The sequence below is a fragment of the Macaca fascicularis genome, chromosome X (assembly GCF_037993035.2).
Source record: "Macaca fascicularis isolate 582-1 chromosome X, T2T-MFA8v1.1".
Lineage (NCBI taxonomy): Eukaryota > Metazoa > Chordata > Mammalia > Primates > Cercopithecidae > Macaca > Macaca fascicularis.
This window is the reverse complement of record NC_088395.1, coordinates 52,533,115-52,550,202: the sequence shown is the minus strand read 5'-3', so window position 1 is coordinate 52,550,202 and position 17,088 is coordinate 52,533,115. Positions and strand designations below refer to the sequence as shown.

At 41.9% G+C, this 17,088-nt stretch overlaps 1 protein-coding gene across 2 annotated transcripts; it reads right to left on the bottom strand.

Annotated features, from left to right (window-relative positions):
- Window positions 1-5,189: 5,189 nt before the first annotated feature.
- LOC135969136 (X antigen family member 1) lies at window positions 5,190-11,649 on the bottom strand. 2 transcript variants are annotated; one of them, XM_065537988.1, is made up of 4 exons: window positions 11,562-11,649; window positions 9,979-10,110; window positions 7,883-8,009; window positions 5,190-5,303 (listed from the first exon to the last, which is right to left on the bottom strand). In XM_065537988.1, the coding sequence occupies exons 2-4, from the start codon at window positions 10,072-10,074 to the stop codon at window positions 5,281-5,283; spliced, it is 246 nt and encodes an 81-aa protein (XP_065394060.1). In that variant the 5' UTR covers window positions 10,075-10,110; window positions 11,562-11,649; the 3' UTR covers window positions 5,190-5,280. The 2 variants fall into 2 exon arrangements, with proteins under 2 accessions (XP_065394060.1, XP_065394059.1); XM_065537987.1 differs by having other exon boundaries at window positions 9,979-10,096.
- Between the last annotated feature and the right edge of the window lie 5,439 nt (window positions 11,650-17,088).

The window sequence follows — 17,088 nt, the reverse complement described above, 5'->3', positions numbered from 1 at the left end:
ATAAGGCCACATTCTGAGGTACCTGGGGTCAGGACATCAACATATGAATTTTTCAGGAAACACAAAATAAACTATGTGTATTTTGCCACAATAAAAAAATGTTTAACCTTCTCCTGTGCAGTAAACTGCTTCAAGGGCACCTATGGAAACATCTCCATGTGAACCTCACTGTCCAGGAGGCTTCTTTCACAATAAACACCATAGAAAGCTCTTGACAGATATAGTCTCCACAATCATTTGAACAACAGCCACTCCCATCTTCTCTGCTCTCCCCTGTATTGCTACTTGTTGCTGCTGCTGCTGCTGGAATGTTGATAATTACTCATCCTGGGATCCCTTACAGAGGGTTGTGTGCCACAGTTTACCAGGTGTTGCTAATAATATGCCTTATTATAAGGTTTGGGAATGAGAAGTAATGTTTTAGTTCTACCAAAAATGGTTGCGGTGTGAAGGGTGAATTAGGCAGGTGGGACTGGCGAATGTGGGAATTTTGGGCAGGTGCGCATGGTGAATGTGGGATGTTTAGGCAGGTGTGCATGGTGATTGTGGAATTTTTGGGCATGTGTGAATCATGAATGTGAAATGTTTGGGCAGGCGTGAAGAGTGAATGTGGGAATGTTTGGGCAGGTGTAAATGATGAATGCGGAATGTTTTGGCAGGTGTGAATGGTGAATGTGCAAGTGTTCAGGCAGGTGTGAATGATGAGTGTGCGAGTGTTTTTTATGGCTACGGGATTCCACTACTAATCACCTGCCTCAGAATTTCAGGAGGCAGAGACATTTGGCAGAGGTTTCCTCCAGTTGCCTGACCACCAGGTATATTTCAGTGGACTCCAAATCCAGTATGATTTCCATTATGTCTGTAGGTTTTATGAGACCTGATGATTCTTCACTACTATTTTCTGTACACATATACTTTAATAACACATGAATTCATGATAAGAAATGTAACAAATCTGACTTTCTCAGTTACACTCCACTCAAAAACACATGAGTTTTGTCTGTTTGATTAGTACTTCCATTCCTGGTAAGGTTCAGCAAGAGATGAGCTTTCTGGACTTCAGTGACTACATCCTACCTTGCGGGGTACTTGCAAGAATGAAATAAATGATAGTGATAAGAGTAGTAAAAATAGTAGTAAAAGAAGGCTAGATTCAGTGACTCACGCTTGTAATCCCAGCACTTTGGGAGGGAGGCTGAGGCGGGAGGATGGCATGAGCGCAGGAGTTCCAGATCAGCCTGGGGAACATGGCGCAACCCTCCACTCTTGTCTACAATAAGGTTAACAAAATTTAGTCCACTGTGGTGTCACACACCTGTACTGCCAGCTACTAGGAAGATGACATGGCAGGATCCCTTGAGCAAAGAGTTCCAGACAGTAGTGAGCCATGGCAAAGTCAGTGCACTCCAGCCAGGGTCACCCTGTGAGACTTGGTGTCAAAAACAAACAGTTTTAATATAAAACCAACAGTCACACTGTTATGGACTGAGTTGTGTCTGCACAAAATTCATATGGTGAATGAAGTCTTAACCCCTAGAACCTCAGACTGTAACTGTATGAGAGATAGATGGGGTCTTTAAACAGGTAATTAAGTGAAATGTGGTCATTAGAGTGGGGTCTAAGGCAATGTGCCTGGTGCCCTTATAAGAAGAGGAAATGAAGACACAGACATGTTCAGAGGGAGGGCAAAGGAAGACACAGGGAGAAAAGAGCTGCCTACAAGGCAAGGAGGGAGGCCTTAGAAGAAACCAACTCTGCTGACACCTTGATCTCAGACGTGTAGCCTCCAGAATTGTGAGAAAATACATTTTTGTTGTTTAAGTCACCCAGTTGATGGTAGTTTTTGATGGCAGCCTTAACAAACCAATGGAAATACTTTTAGTGCCCCTCAGGAGGTGAGCATTATCCTATCTATTTTATGACTTAGTACTCCTGCTCCTCCTACTAATATAATGAGCATGTAATGATGCCTGTATCTGAGCAACTGAGCAGTGATGAGAAAACTTCAAACTTTGGGAATTATTTTACCTTAAGTCCATGATCACGACAGAATTGCTTCTCCCTTTCACACTCATCCTACTTCCACTACTACAATACTCTCACGAATTCCCAGGAACCCTCCTCCATTTGAATGACCTACCCTAATGATTCATTCAGAAGACAGACACTATCTGCTGGGAATTCTCAGAGCATTCAAAATCCAGTCTACCCCTGTCGGGCCTGGCATTCTCTGCCTCCCTTGTGCATACAATGCTCCTAATTGAAGCAAGCCCCTCACCTCAGCCCAGGATCCCATAACTCCCACTTTCCCAAGCGCTTTGCTGCTGCAATGATCATTCCTCTCTCCTGAACCATCAATGGTTCCCTCTGTATTGGATCACTCCCCAAGCTGAGGGGGGAACTCACTTTCTTCCCCCATGTCCTTTTATAGCTACAAATACATTTATCTGCTGCCCTTCAAAGCAAAACTGCCTCAACGTATACAATCCACTTCATTGGAGTCATTTTCCAAAACTACCTGGAAAGGAAAATGAACCAGAACAGCTGAAACAATGCTGAATTATAACTTTGGGGAACTCACACTACGTAATATTAAGAGTGATGTTAATTCTATAGTAATCAAGAGAATGTGGTAATTTGGAAAAATCAACACATCAGAATGGAGTTCACCGATAGACTCACAGACATGATATATTGATTTTTCAGTAAAGGTGATACGTAATGGAGAAAGAGTGTGTTTTCGTGAAACAGTGTTATTTTCCTCCTGCCCCTTGGCCACTACATTGATTGATTTTTATTCCCCTGGGTCCCTTCCCTGTGTTTATCCCTTTGCACTTCAGCTGCTCTTCTGTTTAGTGGCCTCTCTGCCCCACCATAGTGTGACAGCCCCCACAGCAAGTACCAGGTGTTGTTGGTTGTTCTTCCAATTTCCAGCATCCCAAGTATTTCTTGTAACATGGCAGGCCACTCGTGCATGTCTACTGAATTGATGAATTAACTTTTTGTAATGATCCTAACAGAAAAACATCTCCCTTGTTTGGGAGTCTTTATTGGAGATATGTTTCTAGACACCTTACATATGGTCTTTGGTTTCGTACTGGACACTCTACGGTAAAGGCTCTGCATGGTGCTCTGGAGCTCCTGCAGGTACCACATAGGGGAAGTAGGCAAAGCTAGACTACAGGCTAACCTGAGTCTGGGCAGAATATCCTGAATGTCCTTGGAACAAGGAAAGATAGGCAGCATGGTGGGAACTGCCATAGGTATTTTCGCACCAGCTCCCTATCTGCCTTGAGGCTGACACCAGGCCATTCTTCATCCATCTCCCTAGTTGGAGGTAAGCACAGGCCTTTCTTCATCATAGGGTACAGTTGTGGAGTGTAAAATTGCTCACTGCCTTAGGGCATGGGGTGGACTCCCCACCGGCCAAAGACCAACCATCTGTGCCATCCATCACTGAGTACCTCCCATTCACTGTCACACTATGGGAATAGGGATATGGTGCTTATACAATGCTGATCTTGCTTTTGCTTTGTCTACGAGCAATCAACCACTTGGATCTGTTTGGGCTCATTGTCTCCATATTGGCCAAATTTAAGAATATGTGAAAAGGCAAACTAATGATTTTAGTGGTGATCCTCATGTCCCTGTTAGATACCACAGTGCTGCTTAGGGACTGCTTGAGCAATTGACACACTAATGTATTGAGTTGCGTGGTGTAGCATAGACAGAATATTGATTTATTCTTCATGGCATCACACACAGCAAATAAGTTTTTAGCACATACTATTAACTTACGTTTGGCCTTGTCACACCTCAGTTATTTACAAACTAACTTCAGAATCTATGCCGTGGGTGACACCAGCTACACTGCTATGAAACTAACATATTTAAATCAGATATTTATTTTCTGAATTCAAATGTATTTTAAAAGTTGACATTCTTACTTAAAATTCAAAAGCAGGTTATCACACACTAGAAATGCAGCTGTAAGGAAAAATGAAATGACAAAGTTTGAAATCTAAAGGAAAAAAGGAAATCTAACTAGGAAGCCAAATTTATCTGCATGTAAAGCCTGCTTGATGTTATTTCCTTTATTCTTCATAGCAAGTATTTTTAGTTTACATATTGTAATTTCTACTTTAGAAATGGAAAAACAGTCCCAAAGGGTGTAAGTATCTTGCCCACCATATCAAGGGCACTGTGTGAGAGGCAGGATGGAAATCCATGGCTACTTCATGCCATAGCCTCTAAAGAGACAGTGTAGGTAGGACCCAAGCCATCTTGCTTCAGCAGGTTGCCCTGGTTGCTTGACCCTTTCTTCTACCTAGGCCCTAATTCTCTCATCTAGCTCTATAGCCCAGGGACTTCTCACATGTTCTGTGGCAAGCGGGATACCCTAGGAAAGGAAGGAGATGAGGAGACACAACACGGGGTATGGCCGAAGGGGCAGGGGGCTTCTGTGCCCACTAGGGGCATGCCCTCCATATGTTAAGCTAGCCAGAAGCTCTCTGAATCCTGTCCTTTTGATTTTGATGAAGATTTTCATTATGTAAGTGTGACTGATTAAACTGTTGTCCCGCCTTTGGGGATCAACTTAACCTTCTGTCCCTCTCCCTTCCTGAAGGTTGAGCAGAGGGCTGAAAGTCCCAACACTCTTATTCCCCAGCCTAGAGCTACCTAGGTGCTGCCAGCAACGCACTAGCATACAAAAAGAAACCACTTTGTGGAGATTCTAAAAATTGTAGGAGTTGTGTGCCAGGAAGCAGGGTCTAGGACCAAATATGTATTTCATAATATCATCCCTGTGCACACCAGCTCAATCAGAATACAAAATTTCAAAAATGATACTTAACTTTTTTAAAATAGAGTCTCTATCTCAAAAAAAAAAAAAATAATAATAACCTCTTCCTGGACCTCCTGGGCTCAAGGCATCCTCCACCCTTTGGCTCTAGAGTAGCTGGGAAGAGAGCTACATAGAGACATGCATACATTATGCATTCACTCTTTTATTTTTGTAGAGAGTCTTGTTCTGTTGCCCCATGTGGTCTCAAACTGCTGAGCTCAAGCAATCCTCCTGCCTCAGCATCCCAAAGTGCTGGGATTACAGGCGTGGGAAACCGCACCCAGCCACGATTTTCAATATTATCAAATACCTGGGAAGGAAGTGAACAAAAGATGAGCAGGCCTTCTTTGGTGAAAGCTGCAAAACTTTATTGAGATAGTTTAAGTCAAATATCTAATATAAGACCGGTTTGCGTTGTTTCAGCTTTTCTTCATTTAAACTTGTGGTTGCCCTTCACCTGTAACAGAAACATAACAGGTGGGAACATTACTAGCAGAACTGTGTTTAGATGACATTAAGGATATGGAAAAGACACCAGAGTTTTAGTTTTCTACAGTGGACAAAAAAAGAAGCCTAAGAGTCACCCTTTTGCTTACATTCAGGTAGACCTCTGTAGAGACTTTGACAATAGTCGTCCAAGCGGATGCATTAAAGATATTTTTCAAACACACCCTGCTTCCTAGTGCTACAAGGAAAGCAAGACAGTCCGAGGTTCAAACACATTAAATGAAGTGAACCCACTAAAGAGAGGTTTAAAGTAGAAAGCAAACATTGTGCATAGTTTTGCTCAAAATACCAGCGTCACACAAAAATACTAAGAAACAAAAAAGGAACTCATGAAAAATGTATAATTTTTGGCAAACACTCTTTTAATGTTCTGGCTTGAATCTGCGGTCTGGATGCCAAATGGGCTCCTGGAAACGGTCTGAATACTATCTTGAAAGAAAACGGTTAATGTCACCTTAGGAACTGCATAAGTGAAGTGAATAGAGAGAACAGCATTGCATTTGTTTTTACTCTATTGTGCAGAAGGGCAAAAACATTTATTTGGGCTCGTTCACCCTTCTGTGGTTTGTAAGGTACGGTAACCGTTTGTCCCCAGTGTTCTCCTACCGTGATGTCAATGTGAATCATGCCTCTTTTTACACTTGAAAGCATTCCCATTTGTACAATTAAGTATATGGCCGCATTACTCTTATGCTATCACTATCAGTTTTGTCATCAATATGTGATAGCGTTATGAACCGTGTCACACATGAAAAAATGGAAGGATACGGAAATGGAAAGAGTAGGACAGCTGAAAAACCCAAAATTTGTTTCTAAAAGTAAATGTTTTTGAGGGACAACTGGAAAATTTCACAGTTTCTTCCACAGGTTTTGTGATGCTTAGATAATCGGGTATTAGAGAAATAAATAATGTATGCTTTCCTAGCTTATCAACCATTTTATCCACGCTCTGATCAAGATTGTATTCGCTTTCAATAAAGCCCTATATTAAATCACTCTGTCTTGTTCATATTCCATGTCGTGCTTTTTCCATTTTCTTCATGATTCTGTAAACGACTGAACACTCTATTTATAGCTAATTTTCAAAACAACAATCTTTTAAATTTATGACATTTGAACTACTTTTCCTTTTACTAATGATTCGTATCTGTCTTTTATTCATTACCTCTTTCTTTTTCCTTTAAGTTTATTCTGTGGCTCTTTTATTGTTATTTCATAGTATTCTTTTCCTTTATCATGTAAAATGCTGTTTATAATAAGACGCGCATTGAAAGCTATGATCTCCCTAAGAATACAACTGAGGCTTGTTCAGTGGGTCCTGGAAGTCATGTGAGAACTATCTTTTAATGTAAATAGTCTAATGGAATGGTTCAGCAGAGTAGAGTAAAAACATGTAGGTAATTTCTCCCTTCAACATGGGGTGCTTCCTTTAACTTCAAGAGGTATTGTAATTAACAGTCACCAATTTGGAAAACATGTGCAAAACAGACTTATGTCAACTACTCAGGAATTAGCACCCTGCTGTTGTTGAACTTCAAACCCTATCACATAATGTCTCAAGGCAGAAACCCGTAATATGTAACCTATGCTATGGTTAGAGGTGACTCTACTATATGAGTCTTCAATCTAATTACACGAAGTAGCTCATGAAGACTGACAGGAGGGCAGGGGGCATGCTTAGCAGAAGCATCTTACACCCACCTTGAGCATCACTGACCTACATGCATTCTCCCTACTTCACTGGCCACAGAAACCTGATGATCTCTTGCCATTTTATCATTCAGTCATTCAAGGCTTCACTGAGGGAAGACTTTAAAACACAGTTATTCTTTAAGAGCCAGAGAATTCAGAATTTGACAAAATCCAAGAACACTCATACAGGACTCCATACAGGAAAACAAACATCAAGCAGAGTGCCCACTCATTTTCTTAGGAACCATGAATCTCAACTCAGACATTATAATTGGACGGAAGCTGACTGTTGTGAAAAACAAATCATGAAAATCAGAATATCTTGGTCTTCTATCCAACAGGACCAGAGCATGTGGAAATCAGCAATGAAATGGATTTTAATCTATCTGATGTGCATCCATTCTTTTCAATGAGAGCAAGGATGCGTGTGGAATTTATACGATTCATCCAGAGTCTCACAAATTATGGTAGAGCTGGTACTAGAATCTGTTTCAGGGCTCAGCATACTTCACACAAACTCTTATTGCATATGCATTATGTATTTGTTAAAAGCAGAAATGCGAAAAGAATCTGAAAATTGTTAGCTGTTGGTTATACACCAAACTAAGAAAATGCTGCCGTGTTTGATGATTCAATATGGCTTTGACCCAGTTTGTTTCTGTATCTGATCATGTTTAAGTCTTGCAATCTGGCATTTGTGTCTGAACGGCGTTTCAAAGAAAGTTTACATTTGCACTGTGTTTTTAAAGTAGCAGTAATGTTATCCCTCTATTATCAAAAGTATAATGTTGTGTAAATGAGAACGCACGTAACTTTGCATCTTGTTGGATAACATACCTGTTTCTGGCATTTTACAGTGTTCTTCCTTGGGTATAATCTTCACCTTGACGCCAGCACCCAAATCCAGATTTAACCCCGGTCTTTGACTGACGCAGCTCTTGCAGATCACCTTCCATGTCACGCACTTCAAAATACAAAGGATATCGATTTAAGCATTCTGACATGAAATATAAATAAGGAAATGATGATATTCTTTTCTTTAGCCTTATGAAATAAAGCCTGAGCCGGGTGTAGTGGCTCATGCCTGTAATCTCAGCACTTTGGGAGGCCGATGCCACTTGAACCCAAGAGCTGGAGGTAGCAGTGAGTCAAGACCATGCCACAGCAATCCAGACTGGCTGACAGATGATGTTCTGTCACATTAAAAAGAAAAAGAAAGAAAGAAAGAAAGAAAAGAAAAAGAAAAAATCTCTGTCAGTTAGCGTGGTAATGAATGTCGTGCAAAGATGATACACCTTTGTTTCCCTGTTTTATGATATTTTATTGTTTTCTGAGTCAGGGTCTCACTCTTTCGTCCAGGCTGGAGTGCTGTGGCACAATCAAGGCCCAGTGTGAGCCCAACCTCTCAGGCTCAACAGAACCTCCTGTCTCAGCCTCCGCAGTGGCTGAGCATATGGGTGCACCCCACCGCCAAGGCTAATTTCTGTTTGTTTGTTTTGTTTGAGACAGGACTTCTCAGTGTTGTCCAGGCTGGTCTTCAACTCCTGGGATCAAGGGATTTGCCCAACTCAGCCTCCCAAAATTTTGGGATTACAGTCGTGAGCTCCTGGCCCAACGTCTTGTTTTGAATTACAATCTAAGAATAACTCATACTATATGTAAATTTTCCACACTTTACCATTGTGTATTATGAACAGCAAGTATCAACTATCTATGGAATCTGAAGTCAGCCGCACGAATGCCACTTTAATCATAAGTGAAATGTAATTTTCCGAAGAATTAGATCAATGTTTTGGCGGGCCTCTGACAAATTCTACAGTAGTGACACCCATCCCTTGTTGAGGTAACTTGGAAATTGTTTGGGTAGTTAATCAACGTTGTGGTATGCTTAGGACCAAGAACCTTATATGTAACTTTACATAAATGAATCCCATTTAGAATAATGTACCAAAAGTAACAGAGAAATCATTGTCTTGCAGTGCGACTACAGAAAGTAGGCCCAAATTCAGTCAATGTTTCGCTTGAAAATGCTACCTGTTGGAGATACATTTTCTGTTTCAGGATAATCTTATCCTACTTTGACTTTTCTAACTATGAAAGTATTTAAACAACTGTTAAAACCCCCTTAAAATCACACTAATATAGCTCCCTGTATACTAGGGTCCAGAATTATCCAACTTTTATCCAACATACTGTCAAAAAGACCGATCAAAGGAAACAGTGGCTGTCATTCATTGAGTAACTGTCATTCTGGAGCTACTATCCTGCTTCACTGAACTGTTTTGTCCTGAGCCAATACTGAAGTACCTTACAGTACAGACACAATCGAGTGTTATGCATCTTAGGCAAACTGCTCACTTTTTATTATTACAACATGGATTGTAGGAAGAACACAAACCTTTGAACATAATATGAATTCCTTCTCCATGAGTCAAGTGTTCTTTGCAAGCCTCAATCTCTGAGCCTCGGTTTTCTTATTTATACAATGGGGCTAACATGCTTTTACAAAGGGACCTTATTCACGGTGTTTTAAGTTCGGGTAACTTGGCACTCTACACTCAAGTAATGGGTGCTTACAACACTGTGGACACCATGGCTGAGAAGATCATACAGCAACATTCTAAGAAGATCAAATTAAACTAGTGAAATAATGTACATTTTTATACACCAAATTAACTGTTTTCAAGTGACTTAGTAAGGACTGTATTTTCAAGCACACAAATCCATCTCGAAGGATAAAATAAGATTCCTTATATCCAGGGACAGCATGAAGCTGCAAACTATACTCTCCCCTTTCCTGCCAACATTGGGCAAATGTTTGGTATCTTTTCCTATTGTTCTCCTTCCTCCTGTTACTGCTCATGGCATAGACCACGACGCACACATAGACCTTTTCCCGCCCCATAGACATGCTTTCTTTCCCTTCCCAGCACCTTGGATCTCAGCTCTATCCTGATCTTCTTCTGTCTCCTGAACAGGTGTAGGATCCCGACTTTCAGCTGCTGGTTCCTCTTCTTGGGGCTCTCCATTACTGCGCTCCTGGGACTGGCTCTGTGTGTGTGTATCTGTGTGTGTATGTGCAGATAAAAAAATTTTGGTATTAATACATGCCAATAGTATAAATATACAGAATACATAGATACTTCTTATCATAAGTACGTCTGGAGGCATTTCTCCAACACTACCCCGTATACCTATTCTTCATAACATTATTCTTTCCTCAGAGAGGTTACTCAAAGATAGATATCCTCAAGGACTTTGGAAGCCATTTTAGTCTATGTTGGGATGAATGAGTGTAATCTGTTCTGAATAAGCATGAGGAGGAAGTTGTGGACAAAATCTGGGCACACACGATCATCCATCCACACAAAACCCAAATATCATCCTCTGGACTAATCTTTCCTTCATGGGATGCCATGATCATTTTTTGTCAACATGGGAGACAATTACGAATGGGAGGCCATAAACAACGGACTCCCATTCTGATAGTCCAACAACACTACCAGAAAAATAACTTTCTGCTAAGAGAAAACATCGAATGTTAAGACATTCATAAGCAGAGGCACAATGAACTCAGGAGGTTATGAACTTCTTCTTGGTATAGGCCTATATGTTTATCTTCCTCATCAACACGTATTTCACTCTCCAAGCAGAATACTGTGATTGGCAAAATGCACTTCACAGGACAACTAGATTCCACCACTTTCATGGTCAAATGTTAACTTGGTCATTTTTTTTTTTTAAATTTAGAAATACTCTGAAAATCCCAGGGCAAGTATGAGTGTGTGCAACTTTTGAAACGAATGCTTGCAAAGTCGCTTAAGTAGGTCTAGCTGGCGGAGCAATGTCTTAAGGCTTCCGGCAGAAAACACAGGGTCTTTCCCATGGGGTTGGTTTCGCAAATGGACACTCCATCAGGGAGACAAGTAGGAAATTACAGCTAGAGAATTAAAATTGAAGTGATGGCGAATTTTGTCACATAATGATTTGCTAGGCCCCTCGTCCCCACCCCGACCCAAATCACTTTTTTAGGAACTCAGAGCCCCACCCATTGGAATCTCCACAGTGGAGTTGAGAATTTGCTACAAAGTAGTGGTCATTCCTCAAAGGACACCTGTGCCAGGCAGTCTACAGACCTCGGGGCTGCAGTCACTAGCCCGCAGCGTTCCGGGTCTCCAGGACCCTTCCATACCGCTCATGCCATCCCTCCCCTGGTCCCGTCTGGGGAGTCTGGAATCTTCTGTCGGGGTTACAGGTTCATCTGGGACTCGGATACCTCCACCAGCAGCACCCCAGCATCGCCCCAGCTTCACCTGAGCCCCTCCACTCCTCAGCCTGCCTTCCTCCCTAGTTATGGCCATGACAAGACAATGCGTGCAGCGTCGCATGAAAGGGACGACAACTTCGAGGCCCTTCTCACCCTGAGTCACCAAACATGCGACCCTCCGGAAGCCCGCTGGTTCCTCCTCACTCTCACTCACACTTCACTCCCAGTTGGATCGGCCTGTGAACCTACCCGCTGTGTCTCAGTAGGAGAGAAAGAATCCAGACCTCACGGACCCCAGCTGCTGGCTCACAGCTCCGCGGAGTTCCCCAGACTGGCTAACGGGCCGATGGGAAGACGCCCAGTGAACATGCGCATGGAGGCGGGCACTAAAGGAGCATGCGCAGTGAGGTCCCCTCTTGCCTTAAGGGTTGTGGTGCCCCTCCTTATCCCGCCTGGTCCTGTCCTGTGCTCCCCTTTAGGTCCCCATTAATGACTTTGGAATCACTCCTCTCTGTGTGTGAGTTGCCCCCCACCCAGGATTCAAATACCTCAAATAATGTCAGCTTTCTAAACTCACCCCATGGCCGGGCACAGTGGCTCACCTCTGTAATCCCAGCACTTTGGGGGGCCAAGGCGGGTGGATCATGAGGCCAAGAGATCGAGACCATCCTGGTCAACATGGTGAAACCCCGTCTCTACTGAAAATACAAAAATTAGCTGGGTGTGGTTACGTGGGCCTGTACTCCCCGCTACTCAGAAGGCTGAGGCAGGAGAATCGCTTGAACCCGGGAGGCGGAGGTTGCAGTGAACCAAGATTGCGCCACTGCCCTCCAGCCTGGTGACAGAGCAAGACTCCGTGAAAACAAACAAACAAACAGACAGACAAAACAAACAAACAAAAAACTCACTCCATGTTCACCGGACCCTCCTCTGCTGTCCTCTATGGCCCTCCTTCTTCCCAGGCCCGGGACCCCACAACAGCATGGCCATCGCTGAGGTTTAGTAGAAAGATGACGACCTCAGAGGCCGTGGACCAAGTGGCACAACGCACAGGAAGCCCGCCCGCTCCCCCTCACACTCACTCACACTTCAACTTCTGAGAGGACTGATCTGCAGACCTACTGGCTAAATTGAAGTCAGCACGAATAAAGGAAGTCACCACCTCTCCTTTCACAGCTGTGCAGGGACAGAAGGCAGAGAACAAGGCGCACGGGCAGCAAGGAACTTTCACAGGAAGGGACGTGCACATTGAGCCAGGGACTTTGCAGGACAGGGTAGGGTTTTCCGCTGTCCCCCAACCCACATCCCCAGCGCGTTTGTAGTAGAAAAAAGGGACTTGAGAGCTTTCGTTTCTCTTTGTCCAATCTCATGCATTCAGAAAACGTTGGGAACAGATAGTCCCTTACTGGAGGATGTGTCTCAGAAAGACCTTTTCTGGAAGAAATGAATTATTTTCATATCTTTATTTATAAATCCTTTTTTATTTTTATTTTAAAAGACAGTGTGTGGTTCTGTTGCTCAGGCTGGAGGGCAGTGGCATGACCACACCTCACTGAAGCCTCCATCTTCTGGGCTCAAACAATCCTCCCGATGTAGCCTCCCCAGTCCCTGCTACTACAGGTGCAGACACCACACCTGGATAATTGGTTTCTTTATTCTTTAGATAGTGGTCTCACCGTGTTGCTCATGCTGGTCTCAATTTCCTGGGCTCAAACGATCCTCCCACCTTGGCCAGTTTTATAAATGCTTCCAATAAATGTAATAGAACAAATTCTTCTGAAGACTAAACACATTCACACCTGTTTACTTTTTTCTTTTTAGGTTGTGATACTTCACATTTAAATCTCTGGACTGGTAACTGATTCCCCTGAATATATCTGTAGGTCATTCAGACAGTGTATGTTTCAGAAATAGCCATAGATTCTGATTGTAGGCTCTCGGCTCAGTTCTGACCAGAAAACAAGTCCTGCCAGTCTCCTACCTCAAATATATGTTCGTATATTGACCTGATCCCTGGGACAAGCTTCCCAGACTGAAACCATGGTATCACAAAGCTGGATGCTTTCTTGAGGGGATAGAGTTACATCCATATTTTCAATCCTTGTGTAAATAAATTAATTAATGGATGAAATGATGTATGCCATAATGCGAAGCAGAATAACAGGTATTTGATTAAATACGTCACCAAATTTTGCTTTTATAGATCTGATCGTAATTATTTCAGTCTTTGTGGGTCATGTAGTTTCTGTGGCATATTGTTCTGTTTTTTAGAAATAATACTTTTAAATGGAAAAAAAAAATCCTTATCTCAATGGCTATGCAAAACAAGTCATGGGCTGTATTTAGATCTCAAACCATAGTCAGCTAGCCCCTGGATTATGTTTTACTTCATATATTTAAATGCTGTATTTTTGTACCAGTACTCAAAATATTAACAAAGGAGAATTCCACCACCAGGTAAGATTTAGAAAGCCTCAAGAGAAAGTCACTTTAGCCCTGAAAATGAGAAAAAGCCTCATAATCTATAGCATTATCTTTTGTTTTGCTTTGTTTTTAGATCATGAGAGACCGGAGGTAATAAGGCAGCCATGGGAACCGATACAAAAGAGTGACTAGTCCCTCTGAGGAGGGATGACACACAAAAACTACACCACCTCTGGCAGAGCATGTGTGGAAGAAGTGACAGCCATAACAGGGGGCAAGAAGAAAACCACTGAAAATGTAACAAATTCATAAAGTTCAAACACAGGCATTTGAGAGAGCTGGAATCCTGGGAAGTCTTAGACACCAGTGGAATTCAGGTTCACAGACAGAAAGAGATCCTGTCTGAAAACACAGAGTCAGAGTCTATAAGACTGGATAAAAAGCAAGAACAAAAATAAGAGATGCTGGTGAGTTTGTGTAGAAAAGGCAACGCTTACACTCTGTTGGTTGGAGTATAAATTAGTTTAACCATTGTGGAAAGCAGTGTGGCAATTCCTCACGGACTTAAGAACAGAAATACCATTTGGCCCTGCAGTCCCATTGCTGGGACGGTACCCAAAGGTACATAATTCCTTCTATTATAAAGACGCATGCACATCTATGGTCATTACAGCACTACTTACGATAGCAAAGACATGGAATCAACCTAAATGCCCATCAATTATAGACTGCACTTTTAAAAATGTGGTATATATACACAATGGAGTACTATGCAGCCATAAAAAGTAGTGAGATCATGTCCTTTCCAGGAACGCGGATGGAGCTGGAGACCATTATCCTTAGCAAACTAATGTAGGAACAGAAAACCCAATACCACATGAAGTCATTTATAAATGGGAGCTAATTGCTGAGAACACGTGAACACCCAGGGAGGGCCAACATGCTGGGACCTATCAGAGGGTAGAGGCTAGGAGGAGGGAGAGGATGAACAAAATAACGAATGGGCACTGGCCTTAATACCTGGGTGATGAAATAATCTGTACAACAAACCCCATGACATGAGGTTACCTATATTACAAAACTACACATGCACTCCCGAGCCTAAACTAAAAGTTAAAAAAAACTCGCAAAGAATCATCAACTCTTCTGATCTTTCTACTTCAAAAATATCAGTTCATTTCTTATTATAAAAAGAAGGAAAGAAGGAAGGGAATGAGGCATGAAGGGAGTGAGGAAAGAAGGGAGAAAATAAGGACAAATGGAGAGAGGGAGGGAGGGTGGAAAGAAGTAAGGGATGGAGAGAGGGAGGGAGAGAGGAATGCAGCAAGGGAGGAAGGGAAGAAGGAAGGAAGGAAGGAAGGTAGGTAGAAAAGAAAGATGGAAAGAAAGAAAGAAGGAAAAGGAGAAAAATAGGGCTTGACAAACGTTTCTGTGCCTAGCCAAACAGCTCTTGATGGGAAGTCACTTTTAGAAACTTGAGTGAAAAGTAACAAAAATCAGAGGATTTTAATCATCTTCATTTACAGCCCTTCAAAAGTTATTCTGGCTGTTGTTTCTGAGCGATTCAAACCTGCCTTGGTCTCCACTAAATCCATGTACTCTCCAGAAGGGCAACTCTTCCCTGGATTAAAAGCACAACTGAGGACCAACACAAACTGGTTAGTCTAGGAAGGAAAAGAATAGAAAAGTGCAGGAGACAAATATTTCCTCTCCCATTATATATATATATATATATATATATATGTGTGTGTGTGTGTGTGTGTGTGTATATATATATATATATATATATATATATATATATTTACTTTTCCTCCTCAACCTACAGAGGGACATTTGAATCCCCAAATTTCAAATCTAAGAGAGCTGTGTGAGATCATCCTATATAGTTGTTTTTCAAAGAAGTTTTAGCAAAAGAACACTCTTGTGAAAGGAAATTTTATCCAAAAGACAACTGTAGAAAATAGGGGAATAAAATTATATTTTTCATATAGATATACCACTTTAATGTCAAGATATCTTTCTATGAAGGCTATCAAAGAGTTTGATTGAGGTTCTTTTAAAGAACGTAATAAAGTATTCTGTGGATTTCTGTGTAACATTTTAGTTGTATATTAACCTCTGCATCTAATTTTTTGGTACTTTTACTGTTGTTGCACAGTTGCAATAGGATCTTGATTTTCACAGTATATTTATCAGTAATCTGTATCTTGAAAAAAAAAAGCCCCACTCTAAAAATAAGTAAGTTACAAATAACGGATGGAAGAAGATATTTCCTGCAAATATGAATCACAGAAACTCGAAGTGTCAAATTAATACCTCACAAAGCACACTTTGTAGGGGAGATTATTATAAGATTTGACAAACTGGGGACATTACATAAAAATCATAGAGAGGTGCATTGATTCAGAACACAGAAACGCCATGAATATGTAGGCACCTTCAAAATACTTGAGGGAAAACTGATACATTGCAAAGTAGAAATAAACACATGTGCATTTAGTAGAAGACTTCAACATCACTCAGAGCATTTGGTAGAAAAAGTGTACAAAAAATCAGGATACATAAATGCAGAAGGCTTGAACAACACTGTCAAACCACATGGCCTAATTGATATTCATAGAGCAACAGCAGAATGCACATTCTTCTCAAGTGCTCGTGGAATGATCATCAATTCAGAGCTTAGCAGGTGTTGACATATGCTCTGCTTTCCTGGAAAGGTCACTCTCACCATCACCTTTTTCAAGGATGTGAACACTGAGGCATGAGGGAGGGTAATTACTGGTTTACTCAGGGGATGCTAAGAACAGAAGAGAAAACCCCAGTGCTCAGGTGTGTGTCTGTCTGGTGGGCCATGTTCGCCAACCCATTTAAGTGGACAGGGCTCCAAATAGCTACCTAAAGATGAGGTTTGGGGAATTTTCCACTTTACACTTGAAATCACTGGCTTCATCTCAACTGCCCTGCCTGACTGCCCAGTGTCTCAAAGACACAGGTCATGACCTGATCCTTCAGGAACAGATGGTGTTCCAGCTTTGTGATAGTGACTTTCAAGGTGTGGAACACTTGGGGTGCCTTTGAGTCACCCTTTTGCTTACATTCAGGTAGACCTCTGTAGAGACTTTGATGATAGATGTCCAGGCATATGCATTAAAGATGTTTTTTACTATACTTTAAGTTCTAGGGTGCATGTGCAGAACATGCAGTTTTGTTACATAAGTATACACGTGCCATGGTGGTTTGCTGCACCCATCAACCCATCACCTACATTAGGTATTCCTCCTTATGTTATCCCTCCCCTAGTCCCCCACCCCCCGACAGGCCCCGGTGTGTGATATTCCCCTCCCTATGTCCA